We start from the raw sequence: 12,198 nt of genomic DNA, 5'->3' as shown, positions 1-12,198 counted from the left end.
GAGTTTTAACACGAGCGTGAAAGGCTATATATGTCAAGGAATTCATATTGATGTTACATTAAATAAATCAAATAATAAAAGTATGATCATCAATAAAAGAAACATAATATCGAGATTCTCCTTTTGTGGTAACAGGAGAAGGTCCTCATACATCAGAATGAATCAAATCAATTGGAGAAGAAGAAATAGAAATACTTCGATTAAAAGGTAAAGCAAACAATTTTGTCAGTTTATATCCACTAAAATCAGAAATATCACAAGTTTGCAAATTTTCTAAAGCTCTAGTGGATGCCAAAAATCTCAAACGAGAAGGCAAAACATGACCTAGATGAAAATGCTATAAATAAAAATTAGAAGAAGAAGGACTTAAACAAAAAAAAGACAAGTCAACACTAGTAGCAGTAGCAACTAGCACACTATTAGTAGCAATAACTGTCACTTTTAATTCATCCAAAATATATAGTCCCCCCTTCCTATGGCCTGTCCCAATCAGCTATTGGGATTGCAGACCTTGCACACAACAACAACAACAAAAAAAGAGGAAAAGATGACTAAATAATTACCATAATCGCATAAATGACCAATAAAGCAAGATTCAATGTGAGTTTTCAAATAAAATAAAAATTAAGAAGAAAAAAGTAAGGTATGACAATAGAACCAACACTTGTTAAATGCTTAAAAGTGTCATCAGCGGTCATGACAAGAATAGAAAATGAAAGAGACACAGAAGCAAAAGATAAAGAATTTGGAGATATATGATGTAAAGTACCAGAATCTAAGACTCATTCAAAATGATATATATATCTAAAGAACTATGAGGGAACTTGTCTATGGAAGAAGGAACAGATATAGATTGTGGATATAAGGAGAGAAACTTCTTAAATTGCTTAGTTAAAGTACTAGGATTGATGAAAGAATCTGATGAAACTACTGCTGTAGTATTAGACTGTGGTGGTTTGTAATCATAAGGTGGTCTACGAGCATTAAAAAACATTCTCCTAAATATTCAATGAAAATAAAATATTTTTTTTTATTGTGAAGTTTTTATAAAAAAAAATAGTAAATTAATTATTCCTTTATTTTATTTACAGTCAGATAAAAATTATCAAGATATATTTTTTTATTGGAATTTGATTTTTGAATCATGATATAATTTAATTAGAAAATTAATGCTATTTATGAATAATATACTTTTTTATTTTTAAGAAAAATACAAAAAACGAAGTGATTCTAATTAGAGTAACTTTTGGCAAAAATCATCAGGGGAAAAAAATATAACAGACGGATGGTGCCCGGTGCTTCTATTGCAGAAGCAAGTCTCGTGAAGATTGGCTAATAATAATATTGACATGTGTCTTGTCACATGTCTGGAGATATTATTTTCATGTAAATCTTATATATATATATATATAAAAACTAGACTTTTGTGTTGAAAATGATGTGAAAGTTCGTCCTTATTTCCTTTTTGAAGCGTTAAATTAAATTAAATCAAATTGTGATATGTTTTAAGCTAGAGAGTGCAAGATATACGATATATTATTATTATTAAAAAAAAAAGAAATATATGTATATCTGATATAAAAAAAAATTTGCTAGATATAGCTAGAATTATTATGAGAAATGAAAAAAAAATCATAACTAGATATGTTTTTATTATAATCCAATACAAAATAATTAGCTCAAATTAATCTTGGAAAACTGCTGTGAATTAAAACAATTAGCGTATGGTTGCATATCAATTTGTTGTTGATGTAATTCTCACATAAATAAAAAGAAAAAAACCTATTTGGGATAGAATTTAAAACTTTTAGTTAAAATTGGGAGAAGTAAAATAATCTCAAACTTAGTTTGTGTTTACCAATGCGATGATAATGTTTTTAAAAATATTTTTAATTTAAAATATATTAAAAGATATTTTATATATATTTTTATTTTTATTTTTAACATCAGCGTATCAAAATTATAAAAATATATCTAAAAATTTAAAAAAATTATTTAAATTTTTTAAAAATACATATTTAACTGCATTACAAAATATACTCTTAATTAGTCATGTCATGCGTGCTACCATTAAAGTATAACAAGTGGTACATGTATGTGCACATTAGCTTAACGTGCAATTGGGAAGAAATTTTATTTATAGCCTCTTTTAATTTTTGTTTTAAAAGTTTTTAATAAAAAAATAATTTTTTAAATTTTTTTAAATTAATTATTTTTATATTTTTAAATCATTTTAATATACCAAATTTAAAATATTATTTTAATACATTTTCAAACTAAAAATATTTTTAAAAAATAATTGTTGTCACAATTACAAACAGTCTATCATTACCATAGTTATTAAACCCGGATCAGCCCAGCGGGTCGGCCAGGGACCGGGTCGACCCGATGGCTGGATTGGTCCAGGTAAGGTAAAAGACTGGGATTAACAAAAATCCGGCAAAACCCGTGACCTGACAAAACCCGGTTGAGACCTTTTTTTTTCAAATGTATTTTTTCTCCTAACCAGAGAACTCTCTTTTTATATATTTTTTAATTGGTTATTAACCCTTTTCAAAGTTCACTATATAAATACTATAAGAATATTTTATTTTTTCAATATGGGATTTGAAGCCCTTTAGTATATATACTCTATATTCACAATAAAAACGTTATGTTTTTTCAATATGAGATAAAAAATATTTTTGGTTTAAATACTTCAACTTAAAAAGATAACATACTAAAATGGTATCTTTTCAAAGTGGAACAAAAAACCTTTTAAAATAATTTTTTAAACTTCATTATTTATAACATGTATAGCTTATATTAACATAAATTGTTAATTTTTTCATATGAAATATTAAAATTTTAATTTTTTTTAAATTTTTCAAGATTGATTTTGGTTGACTCGGATTAACTCGTATAACCGGACCTTAGCCGGTTCAATCTCTCTACTCTTGCTAATTCTACTGCGCCAACGAATCAACTCTGCCTCCTGAAATGGGCCACACCCTTCCAAATCTCGAAATCCTTCGAGTTCACACAAACCACTTCAGTGGACTAATTCCCATGACAATCTCTAATGCCTCAAATCTCTCTAATGTTGTTGAACTCTCAGACAACTTCTTCACTGGGTCCGCACTTGCTCCTTCTTGGTAAGCTGCGTATTCTTCTTTCTTACTCTATATTTTTAGTGATTTTTTTGAGTGTAACATAAAATTCTTGTAAATAAACAGTTATTCAATTATGGTACTACCATGAAAATAAAGATAACTCTTGCTTTAAATGATTTTTTTTTTAAAAAGCGAGTAATAATAAAATAAAGATACAATATTATAACAGGAAAAAAAAGTATTAGAAGGTATTAATGAACAGAAATGTCTAGCACCTTGGTTCTAGATTTTCCGGTAGCTTTTGCAGTTCCTTTTCTATATTTTCCTTTAAAAGTCTAGAAAATTCTAGTCCTCAAAGAACGTAGCATGATGGTAAAGAGCTTGAGATCTGCACAGCAGGTCTCGAGTTCGAGTCAGGACGTGCATCTCTTGTAAGAGCCTGGAACAGCCGGGGTTTTACTCGCTTACTTGGACCCACAAAGTACACTTTTCAGGGGATGGAGTTTCCTCAGATCAAAAAAAAAAAAAAAAAAGTCTAGAAAATTCATTTGTTCACAATGTTATAACAGTATTGAATTCCACCCAAAATATCTTACCACCTGAGATTTAGCTGCAAAAGTTTGAAAATCAAGGGATTGAAATTTGGAAACCAAGTTTGGCCGCTTGAAAATCATGGTCCACATTGACCGGAGATTCCTTGCAGTCTTTTGCACGGTAGAAAACGTGTTGAAGGGCCTCGGCCTTCATTTTCACAGAATTCAACATTAATGGCAAGAAAATTGCGTACAACTTAACATCATTGTGGGCTCGAGCTGTTGATTATTTGCGCGGGCACAACTATATTGTCATTTACCTTAGCACTTTCCATGTTTGTATATATATATATATATATGCATAAACTTAGAATCACTTTAATCATATCTTTAATACTTAATTAAAGAAAGCTACCAAGCATGAATTCATGCATTTTGTGGATAGTTTTCTTGCAAGTGACTGGGCACTCGTTTTCCTTCACATTACATGGAGGAAATGAGACAGACAAACTCTCTTTGCTAGCTTTCAGGGCTCAAATTACAGATGATCCCTTTGGTGCACTTAACTCGTGGAACGAATCCTTCCACTTCTGCGAGTGGTCTGGTGTTACATGTGGACGCAGACATCAGCGAGTTGTAGAGCTTGACCTGCACTCTTATAAACTGGTGGGCGGCCTATCTCCCTCTATTGGCAACTTGAGTTTCCTTAGGCTACTGAACCTGGAAAACAATAGCTTGAGCAGCAATATCCCTGAAGAACTGGGTCATTTGTTTCGGCTACAAATGTTGAGACTAGGTAACAATTCGTTTAGTGGTGAAATCCCTGTTAACATTTCAAGCTGCACAAATCTCCTTGCCCTTCGTTTAGAGGGCAACAATCTCACTGGTAAGCTTCCTGAACGACTAGAATCATTATCAAAATTGAAAGTATTAAATTTTAAAATGAATGATCTGGTCGGCGAAATACCACCTTCATTTGGAAACCTTTCATCTATCGTAGAAATTCGTGGGATGGGGAATAATTTGAAAGGAGTTATTCCAAATAGTATAGGGCGATTGAAAAGATTACAAATCTTTTCATTCGGCATCAATAATTTGAGTGGTACAATCCCTCCTTCCATATTCAATCTCTCTACTCTTACTAATTTTGCTGTGCCAATGAATCAACTTCATGGGACTCTGCCTCCTGACTTGGGCCACACCCTTCCAAATCTTGAAATCCTTCTAGTTCACACAAACCGCTTCAGTGGACTGATTCCCATGACAATCTCTAATGCCTCAAATCTCTCTAATGTTGAACTCTCAGACAACTTCTTCACTGGGAAAGTACCCGCCCTAGGAAGCTTGCCTTACTTGTGGCACCTGTCAATTGGTTACAATGATCTTGGAAGTGGCCAGGACGATGACCTGAGTTTTCTCTACCCCCTGGAAAACAACACCGTTTTGGAAATTTTTGAGATAGCTGGCAACCATTTAGGAGGGGTACTTCCTGAAACACTTGGCAACTTCTCCAAAAATTTAAGGATGATGGGATTTGGGAGAAACCAAATACGTGGAACAATTCCAGATGGGATTGGAAATCTCATCAGCCTGGTTGCTTTGGGCTTGGAGTCAAATCAATTGAGCGGTATGATACCAAGTTCTATTGGTAAATTACAAAATTTAGGTTATTTATATCTAGATCAAAATAAAATCTCAGGCAGTATCCCATCATCTGTAGGCAATATGACGTCGTTAATTGCTGCTCATTTAGAACTCAATAGTTTACATGGAAGTATCCCATCGAATCTTGGAAATTGCCAAAACTTGTTGGAGTTGGGTCTCTCTAATAATAATTTGAGCGGTCCCATACCCAAAGAATTACTAAGTATCCCTTTAGGAACTGTTTCCTTAAACCTATCTGAAAATCATCTGACAGGTTCTCTTCCCTTGGAAGTGGGTAATCTGGTGCATCTTGGTGAGATAGATGTTTCTAAAAATAGGTTATCCGGTGAGATTCCCCGTAGTCTTGGTAGTTGCGCGAGTTTAGAGCTTTTGAGTTTGAAGGGTAATTTTTTCAAAGGGTCCATTCCTGAGTCTCTGAGTTCTTTGAGAGCACTTAAAGTTCTTGATCTCTCTTACAACAACTTAAGTGGCCAAATTCCCAAGTTTTTGGGAGACTTAAAGTTGTTAGAAAGTCTGGATCTGTCATTTAACGACCTTGAAGGTCAGGTGCCCGTGCAAGGTGTCTTTGGCAATACAAGTGTAATTTCCATTGCAGGAAACAAGAAGCTCTGTGGAGGTATACCTCAGTTGAATCTGTCCAGATGCACAACCAATGAGTCGGCAAAGCTGAAATCTTCCACTAAGATATTGATCGTCGCAATGTCTGGGGGCTTGCTTGTGGTAATCTTGTTGGTCTCTTCCATGCTTTTCTATTTCTTTAGAAAAACAAAAGATATGCAGGCTTCTAGTACATCTACATGGGGGATACCATTTAGGAGAGTAGCCTACCAAGATCTCCTTCTAGCAACTAATGAATTCTCTTCGGCCAATTCAATCGGTGTTGGCAGTTTTGGTTCAGTCTACAGAGGAATCCTTCCTCCGGATGGAATGGCTGTTGCAGTGAAGGTACTTAACCTTTTACGCAAAGGAGCTTCCAGGAGTTTCATGGCAGAATGCGCAGCCTTGGTAAACATCAGGCATCGAAATCTTGTTAGAGTAGTAAGTGCATGCTCTAGCATTGATTTTCAAGGAAATGATTTTAAGGCTATAGTTTACGAGCTCATGGTCAATGGAAGTCTAGAAGAATGGTTGCATCCAATTCATCAGCCAAACAACGCACAAGAGCTGAGAAGTTTGAATCTCATTCAGAGGTTAAATATTTCGATTGATGTGGCTAATGTGCTCAACTATTTGCACCAACACTGCGGAACACCTATTGTCCATTGTGATTTGAAGCCCAGCAATGTTCTTTTAAATGCTGAAATGACAGCTTGTGTTGGGGACTTTGGACTAGCAAGGCTTCGTCCAGAAGTTTCCCATCAATTATCTTCGGGACAGACCAGCTCCGTTGGCTTGAAAGGCACCATCGGCTATGCAGCACCAGGTGCGATTAAAAGTATTTTCATTAGTGTCTAGTTCTATTTTCTCAGTTTATGATCTAAGCTAAGGCCGTAAACAACTATTTGCATCGTTCATATGAATTTTGCAGAGTATGGTGTGGGCAGCGATGTGTCAACTTACGGGGATGTGTACAGCTTTGGCATCTTGTTGTTGGAGATGTTTACAGGAAAAAGACCTACAGAAGGCATGTTTAAAGATGGGCTGAACCTTCACAATTATGCTGAAATGGCATTGCATGGCCGAGTTTCGGAGGTCGTGGAACCAATACTTCTCCGAGAAGATGTGGAAAGGAGTATCCATTCCTCTCATAGGATGAACCATATTGAAACTGGAAAAATCCTCGAATGTCTGATTTCAATTATCAAGATAGGAGTTGCTTGTTCTGTAGAGTTGCCACGAGAGAGGATGGATATGAGCATTGTTGTGGCCGAATTGCATCGAATTAGGGACATCCTTTCTGGAACCAGGATCCGTGGACAGCTTGAAAACGTTTCATTACGCGAAGGTAAATTTCTATTATTATAGTGTAACTCCCGAAGAAATTAAGATTATTAATGAATATTTCTAATTCTGTGCTGCTGCATTCTGCAGGTGCTTGAGTCCATTACATTGGCAAATGAAGAGTACGGTTCAAGGCGGAGTAGAATAGCATTGACAATGAATAATATGGTTATCTCTTTGAAACATTTTCCTCGTTTATTTTCTATGCATATGTTTGCTCAAGAGCTGTACTAGTGTGATAGAAATGGGAACCTGTAATATATATTATGGTAATAAATATCAATATTTTTGATACCCAGATATCCACCAATGACATAGATGAATCCATGATATATTAAACCCTTGATGGGTCAATTCAGTGATCCGTTAACCGGAGACTTAGTCCAATCAGATTTAATAACTTTGTATTATAATGTTATTAAATTAAACTAATTTAACTCATGAATTACCAAGTTAATATTTTATCTCAAAAGATTTTGTTTCTAGTTTTTATTTTTTTAATTTCTTAAAGTTAATCTAGTCAGATCTCACTTGAGTTTGATCAGATTAACCTATTAGATCATTTAAAATATAACTAGATCAATATTCAAAATGATTTAAAATAAAACTGTACCCGATTTAAATTATATGCCGCACTAAGTGAGATTCAATAACTCCATGTACAAATATATGTCAAAATAGGAGACGGGAATATCTCAATTTAATATTAATATATTTGGTATTGTGATGTATGATATTTTTTAAAAATAATTTTTGCTTGAAAATATATAATAATAATTTTTAAATTTTTTTTTATTTTTGACATAAATACATTAAAATAATAAAAAATATACTAAAATATCATTAATTTGATGTTTTCTATACCAAATACATTTTAAAATGCACTCAATTATAGATAAAAACACAATGTTAAATATCTTCTTAGTCTTAACCTCCGCCTCATGACTCTTTCACCTAGAAAAACTTTATTATTATTATTAATTAATTGTCCCTTCTTTTAAAGAAAGTTTCTTGGTGTGATTTTTTTTCTTCAAATTTCCATTTAATTCACTGTTAATAACATGTTAAAAAAAAAAAAACCAGACATGTAACTAGATCGATAATGTCGGGCTCGTTGATAAGAATTAGCCGTAAAATACGCAGGAATTAGTTAGAGAGTACAATACACAGTAGAAATGTTTTTAAGTAAAGGGACCAACTAAATAAAACTAAAATAATACAGGGACCACATTAATAAAATGCCAAGAACACAACCCTCAAATATACGATAAATCCAGAGTTTTGATGGCATAAACCAAACCAAATTGGTTTTCTTCCTAGCCTTAAACCCTAAGTTAAATCCCTGTCTCTATTTCCATTTATTCCCTTGCCCTTACACAAACATCAATTCTTTCAAACACATTCACTCAGAGAAATAATAATGAATCTTCATTTCTCTAGAAAATTATTTTCTTTACTTCCTCAAAACTATCAATTCTCCATCTCCTCCACAAGGGTTTTAGCTTCTTTATTCTTCTCTACTAAAACCCCAACCAAACCATTATCTTCTTCACACTCTACTACATTATGCAGAAGAATTGAAGCCATAAGAGACCCCAGGGTCTCCATCGTACCGGTGCTTGATCAATGGGTCAAAGAAGGCAACACTGTTGACAAACACCATCTTGTGTCCTTGGTTCGTCTCATGAAAGATTATAAACGGTTCAAACATGCTTTAGAGGTCTTTATTTCTCAATCCCCATCATTTTTTGACTTCTTTTTGCTCATTAGATTGTTTTATGTGTACCCTTTGAGTAAAATATAGAGATTGTTGTGGGAACTTGTTGAATTATTTATGGTGGAACTGAATTTGGGGTAAAGTTTCAGCTTTTGGACGACATGTCATTTATTGGATTTGTGTCAGTCTCAATATGATTCAAAAGTTTGAGAATTTTTCATATATCTAGTCTTAAGAGATAAGATAATTAAGATCTGATATATAATTAGCAAGTCAGCACGAGGCATAATTAAGATCTGATATATAATTAGCAAGTCAGCACGAGGCCAATTATTTTTGTCATGATGAAGCTTGGACCATATCATGATTCAAGATATGGTTAGATGCACCTTTGTGTTGGGCAGTGTAGTTGTAATTTGATGAGTTTAATGTACATGCTTCCTGTAAAATTGGAACTTGATAGAGAGCATGATTAATTCAGGTATCAGAATGGATGACAGCCCGGCGGTTCTTTACATTTACAACGGAAGATGCAGCAGTCAGATTGGGATTAATTCATAGAGTTCGTGGATTAGAGGAGGCCGAGAACTACTTTAATAAACTTTCGGTTAAGTTAAAAACTAAGTACACATATGGTGCTATTCTTAATGGCTGTGTGCGAGAGAAATCTGTGCAGAAAGCAGAAGCAGTTATGCAGGAAATGAGAGAAGGGGGCATGACAACATCATCTTTTCCGTACAACATCTTGATCATCCTTTACTCTCAAACCGGAGACTTTGACAAAATCCCCCCATTGATGAAGGAAATGGAAAGGAATGGAATTGCTGAAGATAAATATACACTGAGAAATCTAATTGCTGCTTCAGTTGCTGCATCTGACATTTCCGGAGTGGAAAGAATCTTGAAATTGATGGAGGAGAATCCGGAGCTTGGTCTAGATTGGAAATTGTATGCAATGGCTGCTGATGCGTATCTGAAGATTGGGTCCATTGAAACAGCTTTGACAATGTTGGAGAAGCTGGAGAAATGGATGGCCTTCAGAAAGAAGAAAGCAGTATTTAATTTTCTTTTGAGTCTCTATGCAAAAACAGGGAATAAGGATGAGCTTTATCGAATTTGGAATTTGTACAAGCCCTCGAGTGAATCCATGGATACATCATATTGTTGCATGATTGACTCTCTTACGAAGCTGGATGATATTGAGGGAGCAGAAAAGATCTTTGAAGAGTGGGAGTCCCAGTGCACCACCACGTATGACTTCCGTGTATTGAATGGGCTTCTTGTTGCTTATTGCAATAGGGGACTTTTTGAGAAGGCTGAAGCAGCCATAGAAAAGGCAGTGCAAGGAAGAACACCTTATGCGAGCACATGGCATGTAATGGCAAAGGGGTATATGGAACATGATCAAATCCCCAAGACTGTTGAGATGTTGAAGAGAGCCGTCAATGTTGGAAGAGACTGGAAACCAGATCCCATCCTTGTGAATACCTGTTTGGAGTACTTGGAAGGTCAGGGAGATGCTGAAGAGATGAAAGAATTCACCCGGTTGGTGAAAAACTAGGAACTCTATGGCAGCCGGAAAATCAGTTAACGATGTTCTTTATCAGATGAAAATGGATGGTTTTGCTGTTGACGAAGAAACACAAAAAGATACTTGGGGCTTTGATCACGAAAATCAGTTGCCAAGTTTATAGCATCCTACAACTCACTGGACAGGTTAATTTTAAAGGTGTAATCAAAGACCCTGGGGCTTTAGATAGACGATCTGACAGTATAATGCATTAGGATCACACCTTGAACGATTACCTTCTGGACAAGCAACTTGTTTTGGATTGCTAAGTTCATCTTTTTGTATGGGATTGGAATTGAGGTCCTGTACATGATGATCGTTTTATTTGTTTATACCCTCTATTTCATATTGCTTAAAACTTCTGCCCAAAATAAAAAAGAGACTAGAAGTGATGCAGAAAAAAAAAACTAAAAGCAAAGAAAGAAAGAAGTCAAGAATTAAAACAGTGGAAGGAAAAGCTAGGAAGAAGAGAGAATTTAGAGGAGGAATGGTATGTTATTTTAATTAAATCATTAAAAATTATCTAACATTTAGAAAAATAGAATATAAATATTAAAACTCTATCTAGAACAAATAATTAGATTTATAGTTTAATAAATATAATACCTAACAATAATTAAATCAAGCCCAATAAATAAAATGTTTGTTTGTTATTATGGTAGCGGTTGTTTTTCAAAGTGTTTTTTTATTTGGAAGTGTTAAAATATTTTTTTTATTTTTTAAAATTTATTTTTAATATCAATACATTAAATTAAACAATCTAAAAACATTAAAAAAATAATTTGAAGCAAAAAAAAAAAAATTAACTTTTTTCAAAAGCTTCTTTGAAAGGCAAAAATAAACGGATCCAAAGTCTAATTAAGAAACTTTAAATAAAAATTCAAATAAATAAAAAAAAAACATAAATTAAAATTAAATCTCTCAATAGTTTGGGCTACTTTTATTATCTATGATCATATAAATACATAAACAATATTTTGGGTCTGATGTTATCACTAATTTTTCCGAGATTGGAGAAACTCGATCCCATCTATTATAGTTCAAAATGACTCCAGTAATACTTCAAAAAATCATGATCAATGATATCTTTCTAGTAATCCAAGTATAATATAAATCTAGTTATTTAGAATTCTTTTGGCCAAGTAATTACTTCCCAATATGAATTCTTCAAAACAGATATCAGCCTTCCCTTCTAAGTAAATAGATGCTATTTCCATCCATTGTTGAACCGGAGTAAAATGCATCTTCAAAAAACTTCAGACTCTTAATGACATATTCATGGACACCAGAGCGCTTGATCAGATGGAAGGTGATGGTCAGACTCTTAATGGAGAAATGCCTGAGAATATGGATGTCGAAGAGAAGGAAAGTGCTAAATTGTATAGTCTGATAGCCGAAGAAGGGTGTACATTGTTTTTATATCTTGCAACAGAGATTGACAGTGGCAGAGGAGGGACGTGCTAAATCATGGAGAAATGCCTGAAAATATGGGTGTGTTGTTATTGTGTTAGCAAAGTAATGTATCTGAGAAAGCCACAAATTGACAGAAGTTGATTTCTAACTTTTTAATGAAAATACAAAGATGATGAGCATCTACTGCTAGCAACAATCTTCGGCAATGTTTTCTCTACATCTTTAGCCACATTCTGCCGGATCATGGTGGCAGTATATTCCATAAAG

At 33.8% G+C, this 12,198-nt stretch overlaps 2 protein-coding genes across 2 annotated transcripts; both read left to right on the top strand.

Moving 5' to 3' along the window:
* The first annotated feature begins 3,983 nt into the window (after positions 1–3,983).
* LOC18104651 (probable LRR receptor-like serine/threonine-protein kinase At3g47570) lies at positions 3,984–7,529 on the top strand. The gene is made up of 3 exons (XM_006376448.3): positions 3,984–6,713; positions 6,819–7,235; positions 7,322–7,529. The coding sequence occupies exons 1-3, from the start codon at positions 4,046–4,048 to the stop codon at positions 7,327–7,329; spliced, it is 3,093 nt and encodes a 1,030-aa protein (XP_006376510.3). The 5' UTR covers positions 3,984–4,045; the 3' UTR covers positions 7,330–7,529.
* Positions 7,530–8,507: 978 nt separating this feature from the next.
* On the top strand, positions 8,508–10,850 carry LOC18104650 (pentatricopeptide repeat-containing protein At2g20710, mitochondrial). Its single transcript, XM_024583242.2, has 2 exons — positions 8,508–8,951; positions 9,430–10,850. Exons 1-2 carry the CDS (start codon positions 8,652–8,654, stop codon positions 10,507–10,509), a joined length of 1,380 nt encoding a protein of 459 aa, XP_024439010.1. The 5' UTR covers positions 8,508–8,651; the 3' UTR covers positions 10,510–10,850.
* Positions 10,851–12,198: the final 1,348 nt, after the last annotated feature.

This window comes from Populus trichocarpa, chromosome 13, assembly GCF_000002775.5.
Source record: "Populus trichocarpa isolate Nisqually-1 chromosome 13, P.trichocarpa_v4.1, whole genome shotgun sequence".
NCBI classification, from domain to species: domain Eukaryota; kingdom Viridiplantae; phylum Streptophyta; class Magnoliopsida; order Malpighiales; family Salicaceae; genus Populus; species Populus trichocarpa.
This window is presented reverse-complemented; position numbering and strand designations above follow the sequence as displayed.

What these genes read in the sequence shown, in the direction of transcription:
- LOC18104651 (XM_006376448.3), top strand. Translation starts at nt 4,046, where the DNA reads ATGAATTCATGCATTTTGTGGATAGTTTTCTTGCAAGTGACTGGGCAC. An exon ending in CATCGGCTATGCAGCACCAG is followed by an intron (nt 6,714 to 6,818) that starts GTGCGATTAAAA and finishes TGAATTTTGCAG; the next exon opens with AGTATGGTGTGGGCAGCGAT.
- LOC18104650 (XM_024583242.2), top strand. Translation starts at nt 8,652, where the DNA reads ATGAATCTTCATTTCTCTAGAAAATTATTTTCTTTACTTCCTCAAAAC. An exon ending in GGTTCAAACATGCTTTAGAG is followed by an intron (nt 8,952 to 9,429) that starts GTCTTTATTTCT and finishes TGATTAATTCAG; the next exon opens with GTATCAGAATGGATGACAGC.